This window comes from Salmo salar, chromosome ssa07 (assembly GCF_905237065.1).
Source record: "Salmo salar chromosome ssa07, Ssal_v3.1, whole genome shotgun sequence".
Lineage (NCBI taxonomy): Eukaryota > Metazoa > Chordata > Actinopteri > Salmoniformes > Salmonidae > Salmo > Salmo salar.
In genome coordinates, this window is record NC_059448.1 from 2,793,398 (window position 1) to 2,808,997 (window position 15,600).

Sequence of the window (15,600 nt, forward strand, 5' to 3'; positions counted from 1 at the left end):
ATATGTACAGCAGTAGATATACTGGGAATGATATGTACAGCAGTAGATATACTGAGAATGATATGTACAGCAGTAGATATACTAGGAATGATATGTACAGCAGTAGATATACTAGGAATGATATGTACAGCAGTAGATATACTGAGAATGATATGTACAGCAGTAGATATACTAGGAATGATATGTACAGCAGTAGATATACTAGGAATGATATGTACAGTAGTAGATATACTAGGAATGATATGTACAGCAGTAGATATACTAGGAATGATATGTACAGCAGTAGATATACTAGGAATGAGATGTACAGCAGTAGATATACTAGGAATGATATGTACAACAGTAGATATATTAGGAATGATATATACAGCAGTAGATATACTAGGAATGATATGTACAGCAATATATATACTAGGAATGATATGTACAGCAGTAGATATACTAGGAATGATATGTACAGTAGTAGATATACTAGGAATGAAATGTACAGCAGTAGATATACTAGGAATGATATGTACAGCAGTAGATATACTAGGAATGATATGTACAGCAGGAGATATAATAGGAATGATATGTACAGCAGTAGATATAATAGGAATGATATGTACAGCAGTAGATATACTAGGAATGATATGTACAGCAGTAGATATACTGGGAATGATATGTACAGCAGTAGATGTACTGGGAATGATATGTACAGCAGTAGATATACTAGGAATGATATGTACAGCAGTAGATATACTAGGAATGATATGTACAGCAGTATATATACTAGGAATGATATGTACAGCAGTAGATATACAAGGAATGATATGTACAGCAATGATATGTACAGTAGTAGATATACTAGGAATGATATGTACAGCAGTAGATATACTAGGAATGATATTTACAGTAGTAGATATACTAGGAATGATATGTACAGCAGTAGATATACTAGGAATGATATGTACAGCAGTAGATATACTAGGAATGATATGTACAGCAGTAGATATACTAGGAATGATATGTACAGCAGTAGATATACTAGTAATGGTATGTACAGCAGTAGATATACTAGGAATGATATGTACAGCAGTAGATATACTAGGAATGATATGTACAGCAGTAGATATAATAGGAATGATATGTACAGCAGTAGATATACTAGGAATGATATGTACAGCAGTAGATATACTAGGAATGATATGTACAGCAGTAGATATACTAGGAATGATATGCACAGCAGTAGATATACTAGGAATGATATGTACAGCAGTAGATATACTGGGAATGATATGTACAGCAGTAGATATACTGGGAATGATATGTACAGCAGTAGATATACTAGGAATGATATGTACAGCAGTAGATATACTAGGAATGATATGTACAGCAGTAGATATACCGTGAATGATATGTACAGCAGTAGATATACTGGGAATGATATGTACAGCAGTAGATATACTAGGAATGATATGTACAGCAGTAGATATTCAAGGAATGATATGTACAGCAGTAGATATACTAGGAATGATATGTACAGCAGTAGATATACTAGGAATGATATGTACAGCAGTAGATATAGTAGAATGATATGTACAGCAGTAGATATACTAGAATGATATGTACAGCAGTAGATTTACTAGGAATGATATGTACAGCAGTAGATATACTAGGAATGATATGTACAGCAGTAGATATACTAGGAATGATATGTACAGCAGTAGATATACTAGGAATGATATGTACAGCAGTAGATATACTAGGAATGATATGTACAGCAGTAGATATACTAGGAATGATATGTACAGCAGTATATATACTAGGAATGATATGTACAGCAGTAGATATACTAGGAATGATATGTACAGCAATGATATGTACAGTAGTAGATATATTAGGAATGATATTTACAGCAGTAGATATACTAGGAATGATATGTACAGCAGTAGATATACTAGGAATGATATGTACAGCAGTAGATATAGTAGAATGATATGTACAGCAGTAGATATACTAGAATGATATGTACAGCAGTAGATTTACTAGGAATGATATGTACAGCAGTAGATATACTAGGAATGATATGTACAGCAGTAGATATACTAGGAATGATATGTACAGCAGTAGATATACTAGGAATGATATGTACAGCAGTAGATATACTAGGAATGATATGTACAGCAGTAGATATACTAGTAATGGTATGTACAGCAGTAGATATACTAGGAATGATATGTACAGCAGTAGATATACTAGGAATGATATGTACAGCAGTAGATATAATAGGAATGATATGTACAGCAGTAGATATACTAGGAATGATATGTACAGCAGTAGATATACTAGGAATGATATGTACAGCAGTAGATATACTAGGAATGATATGCACAGCAGTAGATATACTAGGAATGATATGTACAGCAGTAGATATACTGGGAATGATATGTACAGCAGTAGATATACTGGGAATGATATGTACAGCAGTAGATATACTAGGAATGATATGTACAGCAGTAGATATACTAGGAATGATATGTACAGCAGTAGATATACTGTGAATGATATGTACAGCAGTAGATATACTGGGAATGATATGTACAGCAGTAGATATACTAGGAATGATATGTACAGCAGTAGATATTCAAGGAATGATATGTACAGCAGTAGATATACTAGGAATGATATGTACAGCAGTAGATATACTAGGAATGATATGTACAGCAGTAGATATAGTAGAATGATATGTACAGCAGTAGATATACTAGAATGATATGTACAGCAGTAGATTTACTAGGAATGATATGTACAGCAGTAGATATACTAGGAATGATATGTACAGCAGTAGATATACTAGGAATGATATGTACAGCAGTAGATATACTAGGAATGATATGTACAGCAGTAGATATACTAGGAATGATATGTACAGCAGTAGATATACTAGGAATGATATGTACAGCAGTATATATACTAGGAATGATATGTACAGCAGTAGATATACTAGGAATGATATGTACAGCAATGATATGTATAGTAGTAGATATATTAGGAATGATATTTACAGCAGTAGATATACTAGGAATGAGATGTACAGCAGTAGATATACTAGGAATGATATGTACAACAGTAGATATACTAGGAATGATATATACAGCAGTAGATATACTAGGAATGATATGTACAGCAATATATATACTAGGAATGATATGTACAGCAGTAGATATACTAGGAATGATATGTACAGCAGTAGATATACTAGGAATGAAATGTACAGCAGTAGATATACTAGGAATGATATGTACAGCAGTAGATATACTAGGAATGATATGTACAGCAGGAGATATAATAGGAATGATATGTACAGCAGTAGATATAATAGGAATGATATGTACAGCAGTAGATATACTAGGAATGATATGTACAGCAGTAGATATACTGGGAATGATATGTACAGCAGTAGATATACTGGGAATGATATGTACAGCAGTAGATATACTAGGAATGATATGTACAGCAGTAGATATACTAGGAATGATATATACAGCAGTAGATATACTAGGAATGATATGTACAGCAGTAGATATACTAGGAATGATATGTACAGCAGTATATATACTAGGAATGATATGTACAGCAGTAGATATACTAGCAATGATATGTACAGCAATGATATGTACAGTAGTAGATATATTAGGAATGATATGTACAGCAGTAGATATACTAGGAATGAGATGTACAGCAGTAGATATACTAGGAATGATATGTACAACAGTAGATATACTAGGAATGTTATATACAGCAGTAGATATACTAGGAATGATATGTACAGCAATATATATACTAGGAATGATATGTACAGCAGTAGATATACTAGGAATGATATGTACAGCAGTAGATATACTAGGAATGAAATGTACAGCAGTAGATATACTAGGAATGATATGTACAGCAGTAGATATACTAGGAATGATATGTACAGCAGGAGATATAATAGGAATGATATGTACAGCAGTAGATATAATAGGAATGATATGTACAGCAGTAGATATACTAGGAATGATATGTACAGCAGTAGATATACTGGGAATGATATGTACAGCAGTAGATATACTGGGAATGATATGTACAGCAGTAGATATACTAGGAATGATATGTACAGCAGTAGATATACTAGGAATGATATGTACAGCAGTAGATATACTGGGAATGATATGTTCAGCAATAGATATACTAGGAATGATATGTACAGTAGTAGATATACTAGGAATGATATGTACAGCAGTAGATATACTAGGAATGATATGTACAGCAGTAGATATACTAGGAATGATATGTACAGCAATGATATGTACAGTAGTAGATATACTAGGAATGATATGTACAGCAGTAGATATACTAGGAATGATATGTACAGTAGTAGATATACTAGGAATGATATGTACAGCAGTAGATATACTAGGAATGATATGTACAGCAGTAGATATACTAGGAATGATATGTACAGCAGTAGATATACTAGGAATGATATGTACAGCAGTAGATATACTAGGAATGATATGTACAGCAGTAGATATACTAGTAATGGTATGTACAGCAGTAGATATACTAGGAATGATATGTACAGCAGTAGATATACTAGGAATGATATGTACAGCAGTAGATATAATAGGAATGATATGTACAGCAGTAGATATAATAGGAATGATATGTACAGCAGTAGATATACTAGGAATGATATGTACAGCAGTAGATATACTAGGAATGATATGTACAGCAGTAGATATACTGGGAATGATATGTACAGCAGTAGATATACTGGGAATGATATGTACAGCAGTAGATATACTAGGAATGATATGTACAGCAGTAGATATTCAAGGAATGATATGTACAGCAGTAGATATACTAGGAATGATATGTACAGTAGTAGATATACTAGGAATGATATGTACAGCAGTAGATATACTAGGAATGATATGTACAGCAGTAGATATACTAGGAATGATATGTACAGCAGTAGATATACTAGGAATGATATGTACAGCAGTAGATATACTAGAATGATATGTACCGCAGTAGATATACTAGAATGAAATGTACAGCAGTAGATTTACTAGGAATGATATGTACAGCAGTAGATATACTAGGAATGATATGTACAGCAGTAGATATATTAGGAATGATATGTACAGCAGTAGATATACTAGGAATGATATGCACAGCAGTAGATATACTAGGAATGATATGTACAGCAGTAGATATACTGGGAATGATATGTACAGCAGTAGATATACTGGGAATGATATGTACAGCAGTAGATATACTAGGAATGATATGTACAGCAGTAGATATACTAGGAATGATATGTACAGCAGTAGATATACTGTGAATGATATGTACAGCAGTAGATATACTGGGAATGATATGTACAGCAGTAGATATACTAGGAATGATATGTACAGCAGTAGATATTCAAGGAATGATATGTACAGCAGTAGATATACTAGGAATGATATGTACAGCAGTAGATATACTAGGAATGATATGTACAGCAGTAGATATACTAGGAATGATATGTACAGCAGTAGATATACTAGGAATGATATGTACAGCAGTAGATATACTAGGAATGATATGTACAGCAGTAGATAGAGTAGAATGATATGTACAGCAGTAGATATACTAGAATGATATGTACAGCAGTAGATTTACTAGGAATGATATGTACAGCAGTAGATATACTAGGAATGATATGCACAGCAGTAGATATACTGGGAATCATATGTACAGCAGTAGATATACTAGGAATGATATGTACAGCAGTAGATATTCAAGGAATGATATGTACAGCAGTAGATATACTAGGAATGATATGTACAGCAGTATATATACTAGGAATGATATGTACAGCAGTAGATATACTAGGAATGATATGTACAGTAGTAGATATACTAGGAATGATATGTACAGTAGTAGATATACTAGGAATGATATGTACAGCAGTAGATATACTAGGAATGATATGTACAGTAGTAGATATACTAGGAATGATATGTACAGTAGTAGATATACTAGGAATGATATGTACAGCAGTAGATATACCAGGAATGATATGTACAGCAGTAGATATACTAGGAATGATATGTACAGCAGTAGATATACTAGGAATGATATGTACAGCAGTAGATATACTAGGAATGATATGCACAGCAGTAGATATACTAGGAATGATATGTACAGCAGTAGATATACTAGAATGATATGTACAGCGGTAGATATACTAGGAATGATATGTACAGTGGTAGATATACTAGGAATGATATGTACAGCAGTAGATATACTAGGAATGATATGTACAGCAGTAGATATACTAGGAATGATATGTACAGCAGTAGATATACTAGGAATGATATGTACAGCAGTAGATATACTAGGAATGATATGTACAGCAGTAGATATACTAGGAATGATATGTACAGTAGTAGATATACTAGGAATGATATGTACAGCAGTAGATATACTAGGAATGATATGTACAGCAGTAGATATACTAGGAATGATATATACAGCAGTAGATATACTAGGAATGATATGTACAGCAGTAGATATACTAGGAATGATATGTACAGCAGTAGATATACTAGGAATGATATATACAGCAGTAGATATACTAGGAATGATATGTACAGCAGTAGATATACTGGGAATGATATGTACAGCAGTAGATATATTAAAGTGAGCTATGTCCAGAATCCAGTATATTACTAAATATGTAGTGTGTATAAACAGTGTAACTAAAATGCAATATACAGTAGTAGAGATATTACAATGAGCTATGTTGAGAATATAGTATTTAAGTACACGGTAGAAAACCCTATAGAACATTTTATTTAATTGTAGGAAATTAGCTTCCTGAGTCCAAAATATAAATGATATATACAGTTCCTTTGGAAAGTATTCAGACCCATTTTGTTATGTTAAAAGCCTTATTATAAAATTCTGTAAATATATATTTTTTTCATCAGCAATCGACACACAATACCCCATAAGGACAATACGAAAACAGGTTTTCAGAATTTTTGCAAATTTATTACAAATAAAAAAACAGAAATAACTAACGACCTGTTGGTAAATTCAATTGATTGGACATGATTTGGAAAGGAACACACCTGTCTATATAAGGACCCACAGTTGACAGTGCACGTCAGAGCAAAAACCAAGCCATGAGGTCGAAGGAATTGTCCGTAGAGCTCCGAGGCAGGATTGTGTCGAGGCACAGATCTGGGGAAGGGTACCAAAAAACCTTCCAGAAAGACAGCCATCTCTGCAGCACTCCACCAATCAGGCCTTTATGGTAGAGTGGCCAGACGGAAGCCACTCCTCAGTAAAAGGCACATGACAGCCCGCTTGGAGTTTGCCAAAAGGCATCTAAAGACTCTCAGACCATGAGAAACAAGATTCTCTGGTCTGATGAAACCAAGAATTGAACTCTTTGGCCTGAATGTCAAGCGTCACGTCTGGATGAAACCTGGCACCATCCCTACGGTGAAGCATGGTGGTGGCGCCATCCCTACAGTTCCTCCCCATGGCATCATCCTGTGGGGATGTTTTTCAGCGGCAGGAACTGGGAGACTAGTCAGGATCGAGGGAAAGATGAACGGAGCAAAGTACAGAGAGAACCTTGATGAAAAGTACTGAGTAAAGGGTCTGAATACTTACATAAAATGTATTTTTTTTTTTTTATATAAATTAGCTAAATTGTCTAAAAACCTGTTTCTGCTTCATCATTATGTGTTATTGTGTGTAGATGGATGAGGGGAAAAAACGATTTAATCAATTTTAGAATAAGGCTTGTAACGTAACAAAATGTAGAAAAAGCCAAGGGGTCTGAACACTTGTGTCCGAAGACACTGTAGGTGTGTGAATTGTGTGGACAGTATTTAAATAGGTGTGTATAGCAGGAATTATAGTGACCAGTGTAGGGGTCTTGATTGCCAGGGTGTTCCAGTCTCTGGCTGCGTCTCAATTGTCACTCTATTCACCCTGGGCCCTGGTCTAAAGTAGTGCACTATATAGTGAAATAGGGTGCGGTTTGGGAAGCGGTGTTATTGATGGTGTTCGTTCCAAAAAAAATCTGACGATCTCTCTTTCGGGTTGGTGTCTGATATATAAAGACTTTTAATGAGACCTGATAAAGGCAGCAGCTGAGGCCCCAAATAAACCCAGGTCTCCTAACCCATATGACTACACCTGCTGTGTTTACTAACCAGGGAATGAATGTCAAAAATGTGTGCATCTCTCTCTCTGTTGTTGATTTAAATGTTTTAGGAGTTTGAGCCCCCGGGGGGGGGGGCTGCTTTTACGAGCTACAGGTCTACTACGCCTTCTCAGTGTTATGCCACAGTTTAACCAGCAGGAGACACTGTCTCTCCCTTCTGAAGGTCTGCATTTACAAGATATCGGTCCAAGCCTTCTTCTCAGTGTTATGCCACAGTTTAAACCCCCTTCTGAAGGGAAGATGAGGCCAGTCCAGAAAGCTTGACTGGGTAATGAAATTAGAATAATGTTTTCACTGATTATGGGGGGGGGGGGTGAATGAGTTTATAAGGGGGTTACAGAGTGGGGGGTGAGTGAGAGAGAGAGAGAGTGACAGCGAGAGAGAGTGACAGAAAGAGAGAGAGAGAGTGACAGAGAGAGAGAGTGACAGAGAGAGAGAGTGACAGAGAGAGAGAGAGAGTGACAGAGAGAGAGAGACAGAAAGAGAGAGAGAGAGAGAGAGTGCGACAGAGAGAGAGAGTGAGAGTGGCAGAGAGAGAGAGAGAGAGTGCGACAGAGAGAGAGAGTGAGAGTGGCAGAGAGAGAGAGAGAGAGAGTGACAGAGAGAGAGAGTGAGAGTGGCAAAGAGAGAGAGAGAGAGAGTGACAGAGAGAGAGAGTGACAGAGAGAGAGAGAGTGTGACAGAGAGAGAGAGTGGCAGAGAGAGAGTGGCAGAGAGAGAGAGAGGGAGAGTGACAGAGAGAGAGAGTGACATAGAGAGAGAGAGACACATATTACCCTCAGATTACAAAGACCCACAAAGAATTCGAAAACAAATTACATTCTGATAAACTTCCATATCTACTGGGTGAAATACCACAGTGTGCCATCACAGCAGCAAGATGTGTGACCTGTTGCCACAAGAAAAGGTCAACCAGTGAAGAACAAATACCATTGTAAATACAACCTATATTTATGTTTATTTATTTTCCCTTTTGTACTTTAACTATTTTCACATCATTACAACACTGAATATAGACATAATATGACATTTGTAATGTCTTTATTCTTTTGTAACTTTTGTGCGTATAATGTTTACTGTTCATTTTATTGTTTATTTCACTTGTGTTTATTATCTATTTCACTTGCTTTGGCAATTTTAACATCTGTTTCCCCATGCCAATAAAGACCCTTGAATTGAATTGAGAGAGAGAGAGAGAGAGAGAGAGAGAGAGAGAGTAAGACAGCGAGAGAGAGAGAGAGAGAGAGTGACAGAGAGAGAGAGAGCGAGAGAGAGAGAGAGAGAGAGTGACAGAGAGAGAGAGAGAGCAAGACAGCGAGAGAGAGAGAGAGAGAGAGAGAGAGTGACAGAGAGAAAGAGAGAGCAAGACAGCGAGAGAGAGAGAGAGTGACAGAGAGAGAGAGAGCGAGAGAGTGACAGAGAGAGAGAGAGAGAGACAGACACAGAGAGAGAGAGAGAGAGAGACAGAGAGAGAGACACAGAGAGAGAGACAGACACAGAGAGAGAGAGAGAGAGAGAGAGACAGAGAGAGAGAGCAAGACAGCGAGAGAGGAGTGACAGAGAGAGAGAACGTGTCAAAGTGCTCAGCATCCTGTCAGGAGGAGGACCAGGGCTGCGTCTCAATAGTCTGAAGCAGCTTCATCTCCTCATCTCCTCTCCTCATCTCCTCTAATTTCTCTCTCCTTTATGAACCAACTGGGCAGATGAATCCGTACGTTTGCTAGCATCCAGTAAAATATATTGTTTTCAGCACGTTGATTCTGAGTCACGAGGAATCAGTGCAGATGAAGGAGAGGAGACAAGGGGAAGGAAGTCACTGTTGAGACAGCCCAGCTAAGGTGTTTGTGGTCTGTGACTCAATTCCTGTCAGAGAGACACGGAAGAGAAAAATACTTTCTTGTCTTCGCTTGTCACGGACTTGGTTCTGCCATCAGAGGCAGACGGATCTATTGATAAATCAGCAATATGGCATCGAACTTCATTCCCCTTTATATCCTGGGTGAGTTTATTTAATTGTTTATGATTCGACAGCACCTTTCCGTCTCTTTATCTGTCTCTCTGTTCTTTACATTTTTTTGTCATTTTAGCAGACGCTCTTATCCAGAGCTACTTACAGTAGTGAATGCATACATTTCGTACATATCATTTTATTTCATGCATTTAAAAAAAAAAATTGTACTGGTCCCCCGTGGGAATCAAACCCACAACCCTGGCGTTGCAAACACCATGCTCTCTCTCTCTCTGTTATCTCTCTCTCTCTCTCTCTCTCTCTCTCTCTCTCTCTCTCTCTCTCTCTCTCTCTCTCTCTCTCTCTCTCTCTCTCTCTCTCTCTCTCTCTCCGTTATCTCTCTCTCTCTCCGTTATCTCTCTCTTTCTGTTATCTCTCTCTCTTTCTGTTATCTCTCTCTCTGTCTCTCTATCTCTCTCTCTCTCTCTCTCTCTCTCTCTCTGTTATCTCTCTCTCTCTCTCTCTCTCTCTCTGTCTCTCTCTCTCTCTCTCCATCCATCTGTCTCTCTCTCTCTCTCTCTCCGTTATCTCTCTCTCTCTCTGTTATCTCTCTCTTTCTGTTATCTCTCTCTCTTTCTGTTATCTCTCTCTCTCTCTCTCTCTCTCTCTCTCTGTTATCTCTCTCTCTCTCTCTCTCTCTCTCTCTCTGTTATCTCCCTCCTTCCATACCCTCTAGTTGATGTTGCCTAATACACTATATATACAAAAGTATGTGGACACCCCTTCAAATGAGTGGATTCGGCTATATCAGCCACACCCGTTGCTGACAGGTGTATACAATCGAGCACAAAGCCATTGAAATCTCCATAGACAAACATTGGCAGTAGAACGGCCTGTACTGAAGAGTCTCAGTGACTTTCAACGTGGCACCGACATAGGATGTCACCTTTCCAACAAAGTCAGTTTATCAAGTTTCTTCCCTGCTAGAGCTGCTCCCCGTTCAGCTGTAAGAGCTTTTATTGTGAAGTGGAAACGTCTAGGAGCAACAACGGCTTAGCAGCGAAGTGGTAGGCCACACAAGCTCACAGAACGGGACCGCCGAGTGCTGAAACGCGTAGGTGTTAAAAACGGTCTGTCCACGGTTGCAACACTCACTACCGAGTTTCAAACTGCCTCTGGAAACAACGTCAGCAAAATAACTGTTAGTCGGGAGCTTCATGAAATAAATAAATGGGTTTCCATGGTCGATCACCATGAGAAATGCCAAGCGTCGGCTAGAGTGGTGTAAAGCTCGCCGCCATTGGACTCTGGAGCAGTGGAAACGCTTCACCATCTGTCAGTCCGACGGATTTGGAATCCGGGTTTGTCGGATGCCAGGAGAACGCTATCTGCCCCAATGCATAGTGCCAACTGTAAAGTTTGGTGGAGGAGGAATAATGGTCTGGGGCTATTTTTCATGGTTCGGGCCTCTTTGTTCCAGTGAAGGGAAATCTACAATGACATTCTAGATGATTCTGTCCTTCCAACTTTGCAGCAACAGTTTGGGGAAGGACCTTTCCTGCTTCAGCATGACAATGCCTCTGTGCACAAAGCGAGGTCCATACAGAAATGTTTTGTAGCATCAAAAGGGGGACCAACTACATATTAATGTCCATGATTTTGGAACGAGATGTTCGACGAGCAGGTGTCCACATACTTTTGAAACTGATAGATGCACAATATACACACACACACACACACACACACACACACACACACACACACACACACACACACACACACACACACACACACACACACACACACACATCACACACTAGACTTTTGGTCATGTAGTGTATGTGTTTAGTCAGTATTTTTGTGAGGATGAATGTTTTCTCCTCCTCTCTTCTAGGTGTGGTACTGATCCTCTACATAGTCAAAGCAGACGAGTATAATAAAACAGGGCTCGACGACAACGATGGCAGTGACCCCATCCCCACTACCACCCTTACTGCCACTCCTGCTACCCCCTCAGCCGCTCAGAACAATCCTACAGTTACTACCTTGGTCCAGCCAGACTACCGTGACTCTAACCTTACCAACAACATCACCGTCGGCAGTAGAGATGGCAACCAAACCCAAGACCAGAACCAGAACCAAGACCAGAACGAAGATGTGGGTGTTGGAACCTCGCGGGACGACGTGACAACGGTTGCCGCGGAAACCACGCCGTCGGGGGCGACCAACGGCCGATCTGAGGAAGTGCAACTTGACGGTACCGTGTCGAATGACGCGATTACAACATCATCACCAGGTAACGTAATGGGACAGTGTGTGTGTGTGTGTGTGTGTGTGTGTGTGTGTGTGTGTGTGTGTGTTGTGTGTGTGTGGATGTGTTGTGTGTGTGTGTGTTTGTGTGTGTGTGTGTGTGTTGTGTGTGTGTGTGGATGTGTTGTGTGTGTGTGGATGTGTTGTGTGTGTGTGTGTGTGTGTGTGTGTGTGTGTGTGTGTGTGTGTGTGTGTGTGTTGTGTGTGTGTGTGGATGTGTTGTGTGTGTGTGTGTGTGTGTGTGTGTGTGTGTGTGTGTGTGTGTGTGTGTGTGTGTGTGTGTGTGTGTGTGTGTGGATGTGTGTGTGTGGATGTGTGTGTGTGTGTAGTGTGTGTGTAGTGTGTGTGTCTGTGTGTGTGTGTGTGTGTGTGTGTGTGTGTGTGTGTGTGTGTGTGTGTGTGTGTGTGTGTGTGTGTGTGTGTGTTGTGTGTGTAGTGTGTGTGTGTTTGTGTGTGTCTGTGTGTGTGTGTGTGTGTGTTGTGTGTGTAGTGTGTGTGTGTTTGTGTGTGTGTGTGTGTGTTGTGTGTGTTGTGTGTGTGTGTGTGTGTGTGTGTGTACCCGCGTGCGTGAGGTAGGGCCTACAGTGCTGTAGCTAGCTTGCTAGCTGAATGTCAGTCTTCCTGTGCATCTAACCACAGCCGTCACGTCTGAGCTCATACACACACTGAGCTCCCATCTGCCACAGGAAGGACACACAGCTAGATGACTCGTAATGAATGAGATACAGTACAGTGATTGATGGTTGAGATACAGTACAGTGTGCATTTGGAAAGTATTCAGACCTCTTCACTTTTTCCACATTTTGTTAAGTTTACAGCCTTATTCTAAAAATGGATTAAATAAAACGTTTTCCATTATCAATCCACACGCAATACCCCATAATGACAAAGCAAAAAACACTTTTTTGGGGCTTTTTGCTAATTTATTTTAAAAAAAACTTTAACTTATATAAGAGGTCTGAATACTTTCTGAATATATATATATATATATATATATTGGCATTTAGCAACTGGGTGGTTCGAGCCCTGAATGCTGATTGGCTGATAGCCGTGTTAATATCAGACCGTATACCACGGGTGTGACAAAACATGTATTTTTACTGCTCTAATTACCTTGGTAACCAGTTTATAACAGCAACAAGGCACCTCGGGGGGGGTTGTGGTATACGGCCATATATACCACGGCTAAGGGCTGTATCCAGGCGTTGCGTCGGGCAAAAGAACAAACCCTTAGCCGTGGTATATTGGCCGTATACCACGCCTCCTCTGGCCTATATGAGTGTTTCTGTGTTTGTTGTTGTTGATGATTGATGGTTGTAATTGTTGTTTCAGTGCTGATAGAATCTACTGGAAGAGGAAGCAGTGCTACAGCAGGTACCATCAATATATATACTGTATATATATATATATACAGGTACCATCAATATATATACTGTATATATATATATATACAGGTACCATCAATATATATACTGTATATATATATATATACAGGTACCATCAATATATATACTGTATATATATATATATACAGGTACCATCAATATATATACTGTATATATATATATATACAGGTACCATCAATATATATACTGTATATATATATATATACAGGTACCATCAATATATATACTGTATATATATATATATATACAGGTACCATCAATATATATACTGTATATATATATATATATATATACAGGTACCATCAAAACGATCAACATACTGTATATATATATATATACAGTATACATCCTATATAGTATATATATATAGTATATATATATACATACAGGATGTATACTGTATATATATATATATATATATATACTATATATACATACAGTATATATATATATACTGTATGTATATATATACTGTATATATATATATATATACAGCACCAGTCAAAAGTTTGGACACACCTACTCATTCAAGGGTTTTTCTATATTTTACTATTTTCTACAATGTAGAATTATAGTGAACACATCAAAACTATGAAATCATGTAGAAACCAAAAAAAAGTGTTAAACAAATCAAAATATATTTTATATTTGAGATTCTTCAAAGTAGCCACCCTTTGCCTTGATGATAGCTTTGCACACTCTTGGCATTCTCTCAACCAGCTTCTCCTGGAATGCTTTTCCAACGGTCTTGAAGGAGTTCCCACATATGCTGAGCACTTGTTGGCTGCTTTTCCTTCACTCTGCGGTCCAACTCATCCCAAACCATCTGAATTGGGTTGAGGTCGGGTGATTGTGGAGGCCAGGTCATCTGATGCAGCACTCCATCACTCTCATTCTTGGTCAAATAGCCCTTACACAGCCTGGAGGTGTGTTGGGTCATTGTCCTGTTGAAAAACAAATGATAGTCCCACTAAGCCCAAACCAGATGGGATGGCGTATCGCTGCAGAATGCTGTGGTAGCCATGCTGGTTAAGTGTGTCTTGAATTCTAAATAAATCACTGAGAGTGTCACCAGCAAAGTATCATCCCACCTCCTCCTCCATGCTTCACGGTGGGAACCACACATGCAGAGATCATCTGTTCACCTACTCTACGTCTCACAGACACAGCAGTTAGAACCAAAAATCTCAAATTAGGACTCAAGGACAGATTTCCACCGGTCTAATGTCCATTGCTCGTGTTTCTTGGCCCAAGCAAGTCTCTTCTTATTATTGGTGTCCTTTAGTAGTGGTTTCTTTGCAGCAATTCGACCATGAAGGCCTGATTCTCGCAGTCTCCTCTGAACAGTTGATGTTGAGATGTGTCTGTTACATGAAAACCTACCTTGTCAGAACTGATTGGCTCAAACGCATTAAGAAGGAAAGAAATTCCACAAATTAACTTTTAACAAGGCACACCTGTTAATTGAAATGCATTCCAGGTGACTACCTCATGAAGCTGGTTGAGAGAATCCCAAGAGTGTGCAAAGCTGTCATCAAGGCAAAGGGTGGCTACTTTGAAGAATCTCAAATATAAAATATGTTTTCATTTGTTTAACACTTTTTTTGGTTACTACATGATTCCATATGTGTTATTTCATAGTTTTGATGTCTTCACTATTATTCTATAAATAT

The 15,600-nt window shown here is 38.3% G+C and overlaps 1 protein-coding gene across 2 annotated transcripts in view; it reads left to right on the plus strand.

Annotated features, from left to right (window-relative positions):
• Window positions 1-10,073: 10,073 nt before the first annotated feature.
• The window catches only part of LOC106595406 (uncharacterized), an 8,744-nt gene continuing 3,217 nt past the window's right edge, over window positions 10,074-15,600 (plus strand). For both annotated transcript variants that reach the window (XR_006770547.1, XM_045721424.1), the window contains exons 1-3: window positions 10,074-10,262; window positions 12,106-12,507; window positions 13,854-13,895. Coding sequence is in view for 1 of the 2 variants with exons in the window: in XM_045721424.1 (XP_045577380.1) it covers window positions 10,229-10,262; window positions 12,106-12,507; window positions 13,854-13,895 (478 nt within the window). In the remaining variant the exon portion in view is untranslated. The remainder of the gene's footprint in view (window positions 10,263-12,105; window positions 12,508-13,853; window positions 13,896-15,600) is intronic.